At 33.9% G+C, this 20,041-nt stretch overlaps 1 protein-coding gene across 1 annotated transcript in view; it reads right to left on the bottom strand.

The window, feature by feature from the left end:
• WASHC3 (WASH complex subunit 3) overlaps window positions 1-20,041 on the bottom strand; it is a 53,963-nt gene that overhangs the window by 23,195 nt on the left and 10,727 nt on the right. The window contains exons 3-5 of the mRNA XM_082634633.1: window positions 18,414-18,479; window positions 16,400-16,507; window positions 12,549-12,659 (exon numbers count right to left, since the gene is read on the bottom strand). Coding sequence (XP_082490759.1) covers window positions 12,549-12,659; window positions 16,400-16,507; window positions 18,414-18,479 — 285 coding nt within the window. The remainder of the gene's footprint in view (window positions 1-12,548; window positions 12,660-16,399; window positions 16,508-18,413; window positions 18,480-20,041) is intronic.

The raw sequence follows: 20,041 nt of genomic DNA on the forward strand, positions 1-20,041 counted from the left end.
GAGCTAACAGTAAATTATTCCTTTTTCAATGATTATCTCAAGAGATTAGTATCCCAGTGAGAAAGTATTTCTCACTGACTGTCCATCAGATATCTTTAAAGATGTAAGAACAAATCACATGATAAAATGGACAAAAATGACACTGGCCATGATGGCCAGGGCCCAGGCAGTTACTATTACTTTATTCATAAAATAAATACATGTTAGCAGTTCCATCTGTGCCTTTTAGAAATGGGAACTAAAGTTAACCTAAATGCTTATCAAGAAAAACCCTTAAAGAAATTATTTCAAAAAGTGAGGCATCTATTGTCATGAGACAATTCAAAATACAGCTGTATCAATTTCCCCATGTGTTCATTTTTCCCCTGGATATTATTTTAACATGATAAATATTAGGTGTAATGACCAAAAAAGTGCATGGTGTTTTCTTTGTAGCTACTCAAATATTTGTTAATTTCAGAGCAATTTGGTGCTGTGAAAGACCCATTTTCCTCCCTTCATTATAAAGCAAAGATAATATCTAAAATTTAAAGTCTTGCTATGATAGGTTAATTAATGCTAGAACTCCATTATAAACATGTCAGTTACACTATAGCTTTGCTATCCCTCATTTCACTCAAATGATATTTGTTCTCTGAAATATGTATTAACAGAATTTTCTAAATTTAATTATACTTTTACTTTCCAGGAATAAAAACTTTAAAAGAATTTCTATAGCAAATCATTTTGAAATTTGCTACTTAAATTAAAAGTATCAATATAATAAATTCAGATGGAATCTTGTTCAGTTTTTGAAAACATTATTACTATATGTGTCTATTAAAGAGGACTTAATGAAATATCTGCAAATATGGTAATAAAAGCTATACATAATAGAATTCTTAGTATTTAACTATAAGGATGATTCTACTGATCAAAACCACAGAATATTCACTTTTGAAGTAGTTTTCCAACAGTGGTAATGTGTTTGAACTGGTGTGTTATGAGTCTTTCATTAAATGCTCTTAGGGATCCATAGGGACCTACTCAAAGAGAGATAACCAAGACTGGGCATTACATGTGGGTTCAGAACCACAATGAAGGGCAATGAATCAATGGGTCATGAGCACATGGTCTAACTAGCCAACTGAATAAAAATAATTTGTGAACTTGGGCTAGGAAAAGAAAAAGAAAAGAAAAGTTAGGATGCTGCCTTACATTATGAAAAACTTTGGTAAGATATATTTACATCTGGAGATTTTTTTTTAATTGCAGTATTAAGATAAATACAAAAGATGTAGATATCCTCCAGTAGAGGAATAGATAATTTTCATTCATTTTCTCCCAATAAAATTCAATATTTTGAAATGTACTTTTTTTTTAAACATAGTTAACATATTAGCATTTTCTCCAAACTGTAAAATAATACTTACCAAAAGATTAACTTACAAATGATGTTGTGATCCATTCAAAACAAATAATCTTCTGTACCAGGCCTCCACCCCATTACGAATGCTTTCACTGAGATCCTTGTCAGAATATGGTGCTAAAATGTCTTCCTCAAGTTGATGGTCTTTAAAACCTCTAAGACACTTCTCTCCCACCTGAGGTGAGCCCACTTCCTTATTATAGCTCATTTGCTTCTCTGGTCTTTACTTTTTCTCCCATTAATTTACACAATCTTAGACAGACTAATTTATAGTTAAGGTGAGAATCACAATATTTCTAAAAAGAGTAAATCTAATGAAGTAACTACTTAATTTACATTACTATTATTTCCTCCTCACCAATCTGTAGAACTTTTATGTGAGGGCCCTTATTTCTGGCAAAGGTGGTCAGTAGGAAAAAAATAGAAGGGCACCGAAAAATCAAAGTTGGGTAACTAAAATTTTATAGTCAGTTTCAGAGTAAAAGAACTATACCGCACATTTCAGCAAGTATAAAAACTGTCATTGTTAGCAATCTTCAAAAGCTTCCTTATGAACTTTAATAGCGATGTACTGTTCCTTTTGTCACAACTTCTATCATAAGAGTTAAGGAGTTGTTTAAATTAGTTGGAATGAAAGATATGAAGTCAAAAGATAAAAATATTTTTCTGCTAAATCCCCTGGTCTTTATTGGTTTCCATTTTCCATATATCATTTAAATGAAATTCCTATTAAATTCAACACTACCTTAAGCTTACCCTCTAAAAGTTCTCTCTCCTGTATTTGATTGCTTACTTCTACTCCTTTTTCCTTCTTTTGTGGGGAGAAGTGCATAGAGTTATGGTGTTATAATGAATTTAAGGCAGATGAAGTAAATTTTTTTGGCACTTAGCAAAATAAATAAACTGAAATACATAATTAAATGTTTCGGCTTGAAAGGACTGTTTCAGATAAACTGTCCCACACAGTATCTAAATTACTTTATATATGATACTGATGATACAAAAATATGATATGGAGAATAAATTCCTAAAGAAATATAATCTCTTCATACACAGTTTTAAGAAAAACTGATTTGACAAATTTAGCATCCTAAATTTATTACCTTATGAATTATTTTTAAAAGAAGATTATTTTGTGCCCGAATTCTCTTATGTTGCACTTACTCCTCCTTTAAATTGTTTTATTTAAATTAATTTAAATTATCTGATACATTACTAAAAATCAAAGAATTCATACAGCAACCAAATATCCCCCTACAACTCTAAGAGAGACTGGCATCTGTGTACACTGGCTTGTTGATATATGACCATTCATCAAATATGACTGAGAATTCTAAACCCTCCTGAAGTTCACAGTTCAAAATATGTATATATTTTCCAGAGGTTATAAGCACCATAAATAAAAACAGTTATGGGGCTTCCCTGGTGGCGCAATGGTTGAGAGTCCGCCTGCCAATGCAGGGGACATGGGTTCGTGCCCCGGTCCGGAAAGATCCCACATGCCGTGGAGCGGCTAGGCCCGTGAGCCATGGCCGCTGAGCCTGCGCGTCCGGAGCCTGTGCTCCACAACGGGAGAGGCCACAACAGTGAGAGGTCCATGTACCAGAAAAAAAAAAAAAAAAAAAAACCCAGTTATGGATAAACAACTAGTTCCTATAAACAAATTATTCAAATCAATACTTGCATGGCGGGACTTCCCTTATGGTCCAGTGGTTAAGAATCCACTTTCCAATGCAGGGGACGCAGGTTCGATCCCTGGTTGGGTAACCAAATCTCACGTGCCACATGCGGCCCGCATGCCACAACTACTGAGCCCATGTGCTCTAGAGCCCGTGCACCACAGCTAGAGGGAAGCCTGCACGCCACAACAAAGAGCCCATGCGCTGCAACAAAGATCCGACACAGCCAAAAAAAAAAAAAAAAAAGAGGTGCAAAGAAACTTAAAAAAAAGTACTTTCATGGCAATTGAATGCCACACAAGGATAGCTATAACGGAAAATATGCAAGCATTAAAATATTCTGAGCAGTATGATTATGGCAAAAGTGGTATTAGTGAAGAAAATGTGAGGAATAGATAAGCATCAAGGCAGGTGCATATAATCAAATGGATACTGACAACCATCTAACTTTGTAGGGTCTGCCCACTATGTGTTTTCCCTTCAGTGTTCTAAGGAAAACAAGAAATCAGGAAAACAAATACATCAGGAAAGCAAGAAATTTAAAACCTGAATTTAGCAATATTATTGTTTACTGCTCTCTAAGAAAAACATATGAGAAAAGTAAAATAAGGAATAAACAAAAGGATAAGTACGTCATAAAGCAATACTTCTTAACCTTTAATGTGTACATGGTATGACTGGCTCTGGCCTCCCTAACTTTCAATTTCAAGGAAACTCGGGAAGGATTCAAAAGGAAGCCATAATATTGAAAAATCATAATCTGGAAAACTGGCATAATTCTTTACACATGGTTTCCTTAGAGGTTAGTTCACTGACTTTAGCAGAGAATAAGTAACTTGGGTAGATTTTGTTTTGTTTTTTTTGTTTGTTTGTTTGTTGCCAAAGATACAACAAAAAGTACCCGTTTCTAGGTTTTCCAGATACTCAGGCCATGGCAAAGCATAGGCTGTTACCTCAGGGGCTCTCAATTGGTAGCTGTCACTGTTTTCTGCCTTAGGGAAAATCTCTATCCAATCCTTCTTGCATTTGATGCAAGATAGAATGTAAAGGAAGCAGGATAACTGTGGTCACTTGATCTCCACTTATGCCACCTCAAAGTTACTACTCATGCAGTTTACCATTCTGCTTTTTTATACCATTCTCTCTTTTATAGTCAAATGGAAATGGAAGTGAGAAGGATAAAGTATTTTCCCTTTTCAATTTTCAAAGCTGGCTAAATTACACAACTAATTAAACAGATATGTATGTTCGCCTGTATCTTTTCTTTATCTACATTCGTATGTGTGGGAAATCAGTCATTGTACATGCTAGCTTTTACCTTCAATGAACAGTGTGATGCTAAAACACCAGAGGAAATTGTCTAACCCCAAACCTTTATGTAGTCAAAAAATACTGACCTTGATACTGGTTAGTAAACTTTAGCTATTATAAACAAAACACAGGGGCTTCCCTGGTGGTGCAGTGGTTGCGAGTCCGCCTGCCGATGCAGGGGACACGGGTTCGTGCCCCGGTCCGGGAGGATCCCACATGCCGCGGAGCGGCTGGGCCCGTGAGCCATGGCCGCTGAGCCTGTGCGTCCGGAGCCTGTGCTCCGCAAGAGGAGAGGCTACAACAGTGAGAGGCCCGCGTAACGCAAAAAAAACAAAAAAACAAAAAAAACCAAAACACATATTAAAATACCTACAGAATTAAAAATAAAAATAAAAAATAGCATATAAAAGTTAAACTAAATCTGCACCAGTGTTTTCCATAGCTCTGACTATATATGAACCAGTAGCCCCTCCTTTTGACTATACTGCCAACCACTGATGAGGAACCTACCCTGGAACTCTCTAGAACATGGGAAGTCACATGTGGGTCATGTCCCAAACAAGGTTTTAAAGCCCTTAATTACTCTTAAAAAACTATACCTTATCTAAAGAGTACTCTACACTTCATGCTTGATTAGTTTCCCCAGGTCCAAGGTATATAATTTCTTGATGAACATCTTTAATAATCAGTTGAAGATTCTTTCCTTAGGTAATGGAACTCACATTTCCCCAGGCCAACATCCACTGCTGGCAACAGATGCATCAGAACCACCAGAACCAAGATTATTCAATTCACATTTTAAGCCAGCCAAAGAAAATAGAGCTTTTAAAAAAAACTAAGTGTCCAAAGAAACTGTTTTGGCAAATATGGTTTCAAAAAATACAAGTCATTAGCTTCTTAATGTGGAAGTCGAATTTTCCCAATGCACAATTTATTACTGGCAAAGGATTCACCAAGCTCTGCCAGTAAAAAGGGGAGAACTGTTGGAAAAGTGATCTATGCACACAATTCCAGTTAAGTTATAAATGCAATATATAATTTAGTAAAGACTTGTGCTGCACTATTATGACAACAAACATTATATCAGAATCAATTACCTGCCATATTTCGAACACAACATTATTACTCACTGAAAAATCTTCTGTAAAACTTGCTTTAAAAGGAAAAAAAAAAACCCAGTAAACGCCGGCAGGTGTTCCAGGAACATTCGTTAATAATGAGATCCAAATTTGGAGATCAATTAATGGATCATAAATGTAGAGAACTTTAGATATCATTTTATTTATGTTTGCGGGGACTGAGAACTTAAGAGCCAATATGGTCTGAATATGGTCACACAGGATTGCATGACAAAGCTAAGAAACTATATAGCATGTTGCATCCCAGAAGTACGAAGTAAAGATCTTGGTGTGTACCCTGAGGCATTCAAATTGTCTCATAGGTAACTACTTCCTGGAACTGTAATCATTTTGTACCTCACAGAAGGTAGTAATCCAGGGGTGACAGAAAAAGGTACAGAGACCAAAAAGAAGGGCACAGCTTATTTCTCTGTGCATTGGTACTTGTGACATTTGAAAGATTCTGTTGGCTTCTGTTTAAAGGAGTTTATATTAAGCAGTTTTAATTACCTAGTCTCTAAAGTAGATTTGCAGGTATGTGACAAGTGAGGAAAGGCAAATATAAAAGCAATACATTCCAGGAGATATCTAGGACCCAGGAAGAGGAAGTTTTCAGGGCAGCTTACAAAGAAAGCCAAAAAAGACTGTAGTTCATCCTGATACCCAGAAAGCCCCAATTTTTTTTTTTAAAACACCAGGGTTTGTAAGTTACAGGACTTCCTATGTCTTCCTATCTGAAGTGAGTGATCACTACATGGGTAGTCAGCAAATTCAAACTTTTATACAAGTGGAGAAGCTGAAAGTGCTTGAGAAACACACTCACTGTCTTATGAGAGAGAATGACATAGTTCTAAATAACAATTCAGGAAGGAAGGAAGAGAAAAGATTACAAGAGGGTTGAGGACTTAGTAAGTATTAAGATGCTGAGTGGAAGAATATTATATTTTGGAAAAAGATGAGAAACTAAGCATATGTGGAATTACAGGTATAAGAAAGACTCTGCTTATGGAGCAGCAACTCATATTTTTAAATGGGAAAAATATAAAGGCCATTACAAATGAAAGAAATCCTATTACTGTCCTTAGTAGCGGAGAGAACTTGTGGCACTGTTAATTCCCTCTTGGGTACAGAATGGTTATTTGGGGGATCTTAGGAGTAGATTTTTATATTGTTGGTATATAGTGATTTTTTCAGAAAGACAGGTTTTCAGGAGACCATGCTATCTTTCCTTTTGTTGATACAAACAATTCCCTAAATTCCAGAATGCAGGCTTCTAAAACTCAGCTTTGATAACATGCATCCATGGTAATGGTACGGTGGGTCATAAACTACTTGATATCATACCAATAGACAAAACAGAACTCATTTGATGAATTATGCTGATATGGTCTTTCTCCATGTTAATAACTAAAACTAAATTTTTAGTGGTGGGTAAGCAAGAGAAACCTTAGTCACCCTCTGAGGTTGAGAGAAATTGGGCATTTTAATGAAAATCTACAATCTTTTTGGGAAAGTGAAACACTTTCTAGTATTGATAAGGCAATTTCTAATAAAGCTACTCTCTAGAATTAGCTGGGGTTAGGCTCTTACATCAAATCTGTTTTTCTTTCTACCTATATCCCTCTGAACCCTATTTGTTCTCAGTCACTCTCAAAGAACTGAATCACCTTGGAAGAATAAACAGCATAGAAGACTAACACAAAAAAACAGGAGGCAATTTACTATCCTGGAGTATAGAGACACAAAGCTATCTAGATTCTTCCCATGTCAATGACAGAAATTGGAAGATTCAATAATACAGATTGCAATGGGTCTCTAATGACTCTTCTCTACTCCTGTGAGGCATTTTCTAAAGCAGGGTAGTATCGTAATTTGTTCTTTACAGTTAATAGTTTTGTTAAAATACAGATACAGGAAACACAACTAGCTATGCAGATGCTGCTAAATCAATATTTTAGGTGATGACTTATGACACTAGAATGATTATACTCCTGGAAAAGAGTTAAGTAGTTCAGAAGAACCAAAATTTTATGCTTAGCAAGACCCATAGGTATGATCAAGGGGCTTTAAACTGAAATCAAAGGATAAAAAAATTCCTCAATTAAAACTGTAAGACTATGAACAATAATAACACCACAGGGGAGAAAAGCAGAGTAAAAGAACTATCAGGTACTGATTAAGAGAAGAGATATAAACAAATAGAAAAAAAAAATCCAATAGCTTTAAAAAAAGTGTGTATGTGTCTATTTGTATATAGCAAACCTGAAATTTCAACATAAGTAAATCTCAGGGATTAACACTTAGGAATCCATGAATGGGAACTGGCATTTGAAAGGAGTATCTTACAATGTTTTATAATGGAAGGCGGAAGATACCTTTAAACCAATACATACACATGTATATGGAAATTCTTGAACATGGGATAAAGGAATCCCTAAATGAGGTTAAAAGAAGGCAATAGGCTTCCCTGGTGGCGCAGTGGTTGAGAGTCCGCCTGCCGATGCAGGGGACGCGGGTTTGTGCCCCGGTCCGGGAAGATCCCACATGCCGCGGAGCAGCTGGGTCCATGAGAGGCCACAACAGTGAGAGGCCCACGTACCGCCAAAAAAAAAAAAAAAAAAAAAAAAAAGGCGGCAATAGTTGTACTATCAGAAGGAACATACTTTTTGGCCACCTGAACAGAAGCAGGATTTAGGTCAAGTTTTCCTAAAACATGTTGCAAACAAGCACAGGGATAAGATACCGCCATGATGCATGGAGACATTAGCTCTTTACCTGTACTGGCAGCTAAATTTTGTTCAAATCAGAGCATCTGATAAATTCCTAAGTTACCCTGTTGAAAATTTCATCCTCCAACAAATAGAGGAAGCAATGAGGGGAACTGATTTAACGATTTCATACTTAAATTTAAACAAAAAGCCAGAACTGAATGATGATGCAGAAGTGATAGGAACTCTAGTAGTGACTATGCCAATGAAAGACAATCCTGGGCACTGTCAAACATGTTGCTACATCTCTGGTTGGATATTTTGACAGTCACTCATGATATTCTTAGGAAACAGGACAAATAGTGGATTTATAGATGGCTTAATAACTATCATCGAAAGAATAAAGATTGGCAGGTTCACATCAACCTTGAGGGAGACCTCTACTTGGTCTATTCTTGGTTTGGTTCTACAAAACATTTTAAATCAGTAACTTGAAGAAATAGGAGCACATCTGTACATTTCTGGGGGACACAAAGTTGAGAAAGAGAGTTATAATATGCAGGATAAAATAGTACATTCAACAAATATTGGGACTTCCCTGGCAGTCCAGTGCAGTGGGCACCGGTTTGATCCCTGGTCAGGGAAGTAAGATCCCTGCATGCCACACAGCTCGGCCAAAAAAACGCCAAACAACCAAAAAACAACCAAAACAAACAAACAAAAAACCACCAACCAAAAAACAAATATTGATTGAGCACCTTTTTAGGTAAGGTGTTAAAGTGAATACAAAGATCAATCAAGATATAGTTCTTCCACTCATTTCCTTTTCAACACAAGTAGATAAAAGTATTTTAAAATTATCAAAGAACAAGATATGAAGTGAGAGAAAATACAGATAAAGTGGTTGGACAGATAGATGAAGGGAGACTTCTGGCTTTATGTGTTGGTGGGTTCAGAATCTGGGATAATTTAGTGAAAGTGTTCATAGGAACATGTCAGATGAGTAGAATTTGGACATGCAGTGGTCAAGAGAAGGGGGATCCAGATTCAGAGGTGGGAAAGCATGGAGCTTATATTGAGAAAGTTTTGTGGTTTTGTTTGAAGAATGAAATGTAGGACAGGGAGCAATAGGAAACAAAAGTTGGGTAATAAGATTCTGGGATACAGGTTGGCATGATGAACTAAAAACAATAAAATTAAGTTTAACTTGGATGAACTTATAATTTCAAAGCAAAGATGTTGGTCCCTGCTTTCTACTTGAAAATTATTACCCCCAAACAATAAGGCAAAAAGAAATAACACGAACTCCAATTTTAATGACTAAGAGGCATACACGAACCACAATACATGGAAATTAAAAGCAGATAAAAGAATGATGACTTAGCATAGCAAAGGAAGGCCAAGTCCATGTGCCTGAAGAGGAGGATACCACAAAGAAGCAGCACTTCCAGAACACTGGAAATGTTCAGGAATTAGAAACACCCGTACCAAAGGCAGAAGGGAGAAAAAGGACTAAAATCAAGGAAATGGGGCTAAAAACATAAAAAAGTCTGAGGCAGAAAAAATTAAACCCCTGCTCATGGTGACACCAAGCAAAAAGGATGGGCTAAAGCTAAGTGCCAGATACTGCTATAGAATTAGATAGTTTAAAAAATAAGAAATAAAACTAACAATTTATTACTTCTTAAATGTTTTGAGATAAAAATTATTTGGTGTTATAAAACAGTGTAAAGGGGCTTTCCTGGTGGTGCAGTGGTTAAGGATCTGCTTGCCAATGCAGGGGACACGGGTTCGAGCCCTGGTCTGGGAAGATCTCACATGCCACGGAGCAACTAAGTCCGTGCACCACAACTACTGAGCCTGCACTCTAGAGCCTGTGAGCCACAACTACTGAGCCCACGTGCCACAACTACCAAAGCCCATATGCCTAGAGCCTGTGCTCCACAACAAGAGAAGCCACTGCAATGAGAAGCCCGCGCACTGCAACGAAGAGTAGCCCCCGCTCGCCACAACTAGAGAAAGTCTGCACACAGCAACGGAGACCCAACGAAGCCAAAAGTAAATTAAATAAATAAATTTATTAAAAAAACAACAAAAAACAGTGTAAAATATTTTTAACCAGTTCTTAATCAGAAGAGCATTTCTCAAAGCACGTATGCTCTGGCTCTGAGTCACAACTGCAGAGATTCTCATTTAGTAGAGTGGGAAATAGAAACCTATATCTTGAACAAGTTTTTTACTCTAAAAACCACTCAGCTAGTGTAAAAAAGAAATCTATCACCAAAACCTAACAAAAATTAAAATAGTATAGAGAAAAATACTGTCATTTTCATTCATAGGTAAATACTATGTGCCAGGTATGGTTCTAGGAACTGGGAATAGGGCAGTAAACAATAAGGTGTATATTCTAGGAGCAGTAGAGACACAAACAATGTACGTAAAATAGGTAGTATTTTCCATATAATTAGATGGTTCTATGAAAAAATATATAGTAGGGAAGGAATAAAAGGAATGGGACTAGAAAGAAGGTAATATTTCTGCAAATATTTGACGGAAGAGAGGGAGCAAACCATAAAGGTATTTGGGAAAAGTGTTTCAGGCAGAGAGAACTGATGCAAAGGCCCCAAGACATGCGACTGTCCATATATTTATTCAAGGAACATCAAGGAGGACAGTAGAGCTGGAGCAGAGTGAGTGAAGATATGAGATTAGAAAGGTAATTAGGGAACTAAATTGTATAGCATCTCACGGGCCTCTGAAGGACTTTGGCTTTTATTCCTAGTGAGATGGTAAGCTACATGATTAGAAGAATAAATATATGAAGAATATTTACATATATACATGCAAACATATGATATATATTATATATGAAATTCTGAAAAGCAATGAAATTTGTCTAAGTAATTAATAACGAAAATAAAAATGTCAAGTGATGTCTGGGAACCTTAGTTGGCTAAATAAATCTAGACAATATCTAATATGGTACCTTAGGGTAAGTGTTTAATAAATATTTGTGGAATAAAAGGACAGTGGATTAATACTGAAAAGGAAAATGAGGATTTTTCAAATTCTTGTAAAGTCAGAGGCAATGTATTAAGAATATAACAATTATCCTAAGATGTGGTCTTCTATCAAATATTTCAAGGCAGTCATAGATATCAAGTAGATTTTTCCCATTTCCTATTTTATATAGGTTAGGCAAGAAGAGACAAAATAAAAAGCCTTTCAGAGTTACTCTGAAACTTTTCATCTTTTGTTTGAAAGTGTCAAAGACATAGTTTTAACAGTCCATATTTTAAGCTTAGCTTAAGCTTTCCTGGGTTTTAGTTTTAAAAATTCATTTATCATGATTCACACTCAAACTAGCTCTATTTTATTTCTATTATTTTAAAAAATTTATATTTTCAACCCAAAGTCTGTTTTTTCCCCCAAAGCCTAAAGCCCAGAGCTTTGACTGTCCATGAAGAATTTTGAAAGTGACACAGCTACTTCTGACAGCTAGAAAAAGTGAATGTACCTTCTTCTCCCCATTGTCACCAATGTAGCTTCTAAATAAGCCAATTTACTCTTTCTGGTTGTCAGACAGTCTTAACTTTTAAATTATTTTGGTGATAAATAATGCCAAGAACAGCAAAACTGTTCTTCTTTAATATCAGTCCTTCTTTTGCCTGATAACAGAATTTTACAGAAGCATTAATTTTTTGATCAACTGAAAAATGGACAGCTAGCTCCTTCAACTACTGTAATAAGACTTTCTACAGGAATGAAATTAACTTCTGCTGTTATAGAAGAGCAAATATTGTGTTGTATGTTTTTGCATCATACCATGTAAGGATTTCTTAGAAAAAATACACATTCTCAAGTCATAATATTAAAAGCATTACCTTACATGGCCAAGTGACTTATGCTCTTTTCTATGAACCAAACTATTGACAGGTGAAATTCAGAATAAAAATACACAAAAAACCATTTGTGTTAGCATACAGGAAATTAAGCTAAAGCCATACGATTTACTAAGTGAACAGTCCACTTTCATTCCTGATACATCCAAGATTTGCAAAGATTACGTAACGCAAAAAATTTACATAAATCTATACTAAAGTATGTTAATTTGAAGTGTGAGGTCAGTTTTAATTAGAAAGATTTGACTTCTGCTTACTCTTTATCAGGGTATTCATTAAACATAGAAAAGAAGTAAGAGAGTAGAAAACTTGGTCACTCGGTTTAGCAGTTTTCTCAGATTGAAAAAATAACAATGAAACCTCCAGGGTTAAGAATTTCAGAGGAGGCTGCTAGACAGAGAAGACAGACCAAATTAGCTTACCACTTGAACCATTTTGAGATATCTGGCATATCTTGGATCCTTGGCTACAGTTAAGATATTTTCTGGTGTTACTTCACTTTCCTGTGGTCCAGAGTCTTGTAAACTGTTCGGCTGTAGAGAGTATTGCATATAAAACTTCAGACAATTCACAAAAGGGGTCCATCATGTTACTTAAAAGGGATGTTTCTTTTTATAATTCTAAAGCAATCAATATCAGAAATAAATCACATTTCTAAATTTACCAATAATTTAATTATGGGATATATGTTTCCAAATATTTACAAATACTTAAATATGATTTCAGAGGAAGTTACACTTAATGTCAACACTATATTGTTCCATAAAGACGTAAATATATTCATGGCATTAAAAAATTAGAATTCTGCTTTACTTGTCCCAAGTGCTGATATAAAACATGAATTATTGATGGACCTATTATTTTAATACAACTTTTAATAAAGCTAATAAAGCTATTTGATTTGTCAATTGTTCAACTGTAGCAGACAGAAAATTGATTTTCTGGGTATCTATACCATCTACACAATTATATTCCTCATTCATTGAATAATCTTGTTCTATGTGGATATGGCTATTCTAACATCTTTAAAGGCAGTGCCTGGAGAACTTGTGGAAGAGAAACCCATTTCTCATACAAAATTATGTTTTTATATATTTCAGCTACTGATGAAATTATTAACATTATAAAAACTACTACTTATAATGAAGAATACTGGGGAATGGTCTTTATGGACAAAAATGTTTTTATCATATAGGCAGTTCTCAACTTCGCATGGTACGATGTTAACTGAAACTTGTCCATATTGGAACCCTATCTTCACTTAAGTGCAAAGCTAGGACTGTCTATATACAGTTCTTGATTTTTCTATCAACCTAAACATTTAGAGTAAGTCTAGTTAGTGAATTCTCACTCACTATCTGTATGTTAGCCTTAAGAGTAAGTTCCTTAACTGAATAAAATCAATTTTATGTCTACATATCTATGCTGAAATGTAAATAAATCAAAAAAATCTTTTAAGTATTCATAGTTTTTAGAATATGAATTATATGTTAAGGTTTTTCCTCAGATAATTCAAATATAAATTAAATCTCTTTTAAATGCTGAAGCAAATAAAACATCCAAAAATTCTTTAGGTTACTCCTGTTATATGACAGTGTCAAGTGTACAAAAGTGTCCACGCACGTGTCTATGTGTGTGTATATATATGTATATATACACACTCATCTGTAAAATACATAATTACAAACTGTCCAAAACATTAATTAAATAAAAAATTCAAACAAGACCCAAGTATGCTTTAAAAAAAATAGGGACAATAAATTCATACAGTAGCACAATGGAGCAAATGATACTTACATATAAGACCAATGGATTTTAAAACTTAGCCTTTAACTTTGGCCTAATAACTAAGACCTCAACAAGGTTTAATTATATCAGGTCTTACACCTTTGCTATTTGAATGACTCAAATCCTCTCTCGTATTTCTCATCTGTCCTTCATTTTATTCTCAAATTAATCTCAATCTGCACAACTGGATGTTCTATTGTGAGTAATGATAAGATCTGAACCATGAAATTAAAGTTGCAGAAAAATCAGCATGCAAACCTTGGGTCTTTGACTCATATATATCAATAGATTGGAGATTGCAATGAATGGATGATTAAAAAAAAAGTTCACGATTATCCTTTATCTGATAAGTGAGTTGACTGTAATGTCAATGGAAATTCTGTGTTAAGCAATACTTCAGTCCATTTCAAAATATTTTACATAAAATATACCAACTAAAAACAATGGAGAAGAAATTAGAAAGTTGATTTCAATATTAAGAACATGCTGATTTTATTAATCCAATCAAGACACAATTTTAGGACATTTTTAAAACTCAGGAAGCCAACAACACTTCATAAATTCTCCAAATGAATTAATATACTATTTTTAAACTGCCAGAATATCAGGTCATTCTGAATTTTAGATAATTCAGTTGTGATTACTCATAATCAATTTTTGAGACCTTAAATAGGCAAGACCAACACAGCTGTGTAAGTTTTAAAATACATATTATAGATGGCATGTACAATAACACCTGGAAAAATTAATATTAAAAGTTAGATACCATTTTAGAAATTTATAGAAACACATGACAGTTAGTATCCTCCAAAGAATAATTACTAGGTACAGTGGAAACATTTAATATTTTTTACACATGCCTTGTTCTAGAGAAAGGATGGTCCATCTTTAACTGAAAAAACATTGTGAAGTTAAACTCCTCTAAACATCTGGATCTACTCTTGTATATTATATATATTCCAGTGGCCATCATAATGGAATTTGTTATATTAAGTGGATGTTAAATTTTCTAATATCTAATTATTAAGTAAATAGTCATCTAATTCATTCCCCAAATACATAATATCTCTAAATATATGGCTCCTCCCACAGGGCCTTGAACCACCTGTACTCAATATGTTTAACAAGTTCAACACAGGTGCTGGAGACAGTGCAGTGTAGCATGTAAGAGCTAGGATTCTTGACACCAGATTGCCTGGGTTAAAATTCCAGCTCTTACTGTTTGACCTTCAGCAAGGTAACTTAACCTCTGTGTACCTCATTTGACATACCTGTAAACATAGGGCTGTTGTGAGAATTGACTTAATTTATAAAAAGCACTTAGCACGCCTCACACAGTAAAAACCTTTACATGTTTAGTTATTATCATCATGGTCAACACCATCATGATCTAAAAAATATCCTGTGAAAAGTACCTTCAGGTACAAATGCAGAATTCCATATAGATAGGAAGTCTGCTTGTTTGGTATTACTTGTTAGACCACCATTTTAGTGATTATTTTATTTTGGATTTTAATACCTCACTGAGATACACTAGAGATTATCTGTTCTTAAACAATAAAGAATTTTTATTTCTTGAAATAAAAAGTCATATAAAATTTAAATTTATACAGAGCATAAATGAATATTAAGACATAAGAAACAAACACAAAGCATGGGTCTTAGTAGGATGTTGATTTAAACAAACCAACTCCCAAAACACACTTTTTAAGACAACTGGTATTTCTTAGATCAAGATCTCTCAAATTTCAAGAGTCTACAAATCACATAGGAATCTTGTTAAAATGCAGATTCTGATTCCGTAAGTCTGGGGTAGAACCTGAGATCCCACATTTCTAACAGGCCCTCAGGTGATTCTGAGGCTGCTGGCCCATGGAGCAGACTTCAGGCAACAAGGAGTTAGATATTACCAGGGAATTATTGTTAATTATATTGTATATGATAAAGGCATTGTGGTTACACAAGAAAATTTCAGAACTTTTCACAAGGAATTATACAGGGGTGAAATAACATGATGCCTGGAATTCACTTCAGTAAGTGACAAAAAAAGATGAAGCATTTGCAACAAAATCTTAACTGGTAAATCCAGGTAATGGACATTTGGGTATTCATTGTACTATTCTATTTTTGTTCATGTTTGAAAGTTTTTATAATAAAACATTTAAAAGATACATTTCTTATAAGAACTAAGAAAAAACTTCCATAGTGAACTTGAAGAAAACAATTATATTCAAGATTTTTCCTAGTTCTGTATACGTTTTCTTTTTTTTATAGGCAAGAAAAATATTAACTTCAGGAAGCCCTTCAAAATAACAAATGAAAAGCTAATAACTTTTTTTCAAACTTCACTTTCTATCTTAAGGTTTAAAATATTACTATTCAAAGTGTTATATTTTTATTTAACTTCTTTCTTCAAACCTGCTGATTAGGTCTATTTGGTTCAACCAAGATATCTACTCATGTTTCCTGGAACTTAAATACTTACCTGTGATTGCTCTGAAGTGGTTTCAGAATGTGTTTCATTTGTGATCCTAGTGACACTTACAGGAGATACTTCAAATGTGACATCATCTAGCCCTGGGATAGATGACAACTGAGAAAAGAAAATTAATGTGGTATATAAGGATAATATTAGGTTCTTAAACACTAAGTTTCTAAGTAAGTGTGTGTGTGTGTGTGTGTGTGTGTGTGTTTTAAATAGCTGTCTTAAGTTTTTAAGTCTATAGAAATAGGTTTATAAAATCTCATCTTTGGTTGAAATTCTCCATGCCATAAACTACTTAAAACTGAAAGGCATTCACAAATAAAATATTTTTAAAGAATTTATCACCAATCTAATTTAGCATATCACCATTCTTTCTCAGGAATTATTTTTAAAATCTAAGGAATCCTAGTGTAAGGAATGAGAGCATGGGATTTGGAGTCAGATTGCCTAGGTCTAAGTCACAAAATATGTGACCTTGTGTAAATCTTCCTAGGCCTCAATTTTCTTACCTGTAAAGTGGGGATAAGAAAACCTAGCTCACAAAGTTGTAAAAAGATTTTTATTAAACATTTTGTTACCCCTCAAAAAGTGCTTTGTAGCACATTTTAAGTTTGAATAATCTGGGAAATGAGAAAAATCTTGCCATATTTTAATGTATGATACAGCTTATTCCTTGTTTTTCTTTAGTAACATCACTGAATGTTACTAAAATAAAATGCATTACTTTTCATACACAAAAAATGAGCATGTTGTCAGTGGTTAAGCATTTCAGGTTGGATTTGCAAGATCCATGCAAACCCTCTTGTCTGATTTCATCCTGATATCAATGATATACATTTGTCAAATGTTTGGCTAACTTTGAGGATTAACTCTATGGCCATGGAAAAAATTAAGGTTAATCTGTCCCTATGGCAACTTAACTTGTGACCTTGAACTCTAACTTAAGAATTCCACAAACATTAAAATAATACACATATTCATTATAAAGAATAATGAAAAACCAATGGTAATAAGACCTGAAGCAGCAATATTCATTGAGAACTGTTGACTGATGACAGTATTTAGCACAGTGGCTATGGCCCAAATAGTTTCAAGTGGGTATGGCTACTAAGAGACTACCCTGAACATGTTCAAGGCCAAGTATCCTAAATTACAAGCTAAAGAAATGTTCTGAGGGAAATACACTGGCTGAAGTCCACAGGAAGATGTAGAAAGTACAAGCTAGACATTCTGATCCTTATGTTAAAAGATATTAGTCATTTCACTTCCTTATAAATATTCAATACATATTTTTTCAGATCAAACTTTTGGATAAAAGGACAAAGTCACATATGTATAGCGGATTCACTTTGTTTATAAAGCAGAAACTAATACACCATTGTAAAGCAATTATACTCCAATAAAGATGTTAAAAAAAAAAAAGGACAAAGTCACAAAAATATACTAGCATCTCCATTATTTTATATAGAATAAAAGGACACAAAACCTGCAAGCTTCAAATCAAAACAACCCTTCTATTTTTGCTGTTATAAGATAAAAAGTTATCTTTTGTAATTTCTGACATCAAAATTGGTATTCTTTACTTTAGCATTCAATATATTTACAAATGGAAAATAGGTGATATTTTCTCCAAATTTTGCTCTGGAGACATGTAAAGTTTTACATAATTTTTCCTGTGTTATCAATGATTACTATTAAGATAATTGTGAGTTTTCCATCAAATAAAGTAAACTATGTAACAGTTCAATTTGTTAACATGTTACTCATTATGCTTTTGATTCAAATAATGAAAGAAACCTTGACCCATGTGTACATTTAAATGGACTCGGTTAGTGGTTCATAATGAAGATCATTTCCTTTGCAATTATAATAAATTAAACAAAAGAAAACATTGCACCACTTCATGGATGCAGGAGCTAAACTGAATTCATCTCTAAACGCAATTAAAGTTAAGTGTGACTGAGAAAGCTGGTATATGTAGAGCAAAGTTTATCCTATATTCAGAAATACAAACCTTTGCATCTAAAATATTGAGAGTTGTTTCAATTTGCTGGATACGAAGTGAAAGGTCTGCCAGTTTCTGGAAAAGAAAGATTAGAAACAAAAGAATGAAATCCAAAGGAAAAAAACAAAAAAAGTCTGATTAAAATAAACCGTTAACAAGGATAACAAATGGCAGATTTGAAAATAATAAAAACTATGGTTTAAATATTTGTGATTTTCTAATATACTACTCTCTTATTTATATGAGTAAGAATGGAAACTCAAGTATTCTACTAACTTCATTAGCATGCTTCATGGTTATTTTATAAAGCTGTATTCACAGAAAAGAAAAAGTTACATTTTCAGCCTTATCAAACTCATTATCAGAGCCATAGTCAATCATTGGGGCCAGAATGTAAACTCCTCTGAGGACAAAGGTTTTTATTCACTGTTATACCCCTAGTGCCAGAACAGTACTGGACACTTAACAGAAGCCTAATAATTGTTGTTGAATGAAGGAATTCTTCACAGAACACAAGAATAAAAATTAGCCCAAAACAGAATGGAACAGGATCTGCCTTTATAAATTACTTAAACACATAAATATATACAATTTGTCCCAAATACAAACATTTCAAGTTTGAAAAGTAAAAAAGAATGAAACTGTAAGATGAGTAGTTAATGTCAGAAAGAATTAAAACAAAGAGAAAAAATAAGAAATAATATTAAAAAAGCAAAAGGAATCAACCTACCATCAAAATCCAAGATAAACCAGAACCAAGAGCTTACCATGCTCTAGTTATTCTGTACAATTAAATTAGCCATATATATACTCCCACACAAATAAAAGTAACATCATAAAATATGATCCATAAGAACATTTATTTAAAACTCCCTCATCCTAAACATTATTAGTGACACAGCCTACAAGCAGTTGGCCAGTTTACTAGTTGACAGATATGCAGCATTCTGATTGCTTTCTGGGATATTATCAAGATCTTGACTAACTCATAAGCAGAATTTTAACACCCCAAGAAATGATCATTTTGCCCATATTCAGAGGGGGAGAAAACTGAAAGCAACCATAGCGTAGTTAGTACTTCTTCACAAGACACTTATTTTTTAGATGAGCATTCTTGGTATCTACAAAGATATAATTTAGAAATAAAACATTAGAATCTAGTTTTAATGGCATTTGAAGTTAAGTTTAACCTTGATTTCTAGGATTTGTTTACATAAGGCTTTGATACAAATATAAACACAGGCTTATAAAACATCATATGGATAAATTCCTCTGCAAATTATACATGCTTTCCTGAAAATCACGGAAATTAAATTTTGACACATCAGTCATTTAATTCACTGCAGAAGCTTAGTAACTGCAGAAATCCCACAGCAAGTTAATTTGTAAAGTGAATGATAATTTCTAACTTATTTTAAAATGCATACATTGTTTTGATTAAAATAAGTGAACACAGAAAAAGAAAAAATGAATTAAAAATTCATTTTTGTTTTAATATATTTATATAAGTATGTACTTTTAAGCAATAATCATCACTGTAAACATTTGAGCATTTACCTTAGTATGCTACACTGTATATGCAAGTATCATTTGAAATCTCACACCAAGTCTATGAAGTAGAAACTATTATGATGCCA

Source organism: Mesoplodon mirus (assembly GCF_964341445.2).
Source record: "Mesoplodon mirus genome assembly, chromosome: 11".
Classification (NCBI taxonomy): domain Eukaryota; kingdom Metazoa; phylum Chordata; class Mammalia; order Artiodactyla; family Ziphiidae; genus Mesoplodon; species Mesoplodon mirus.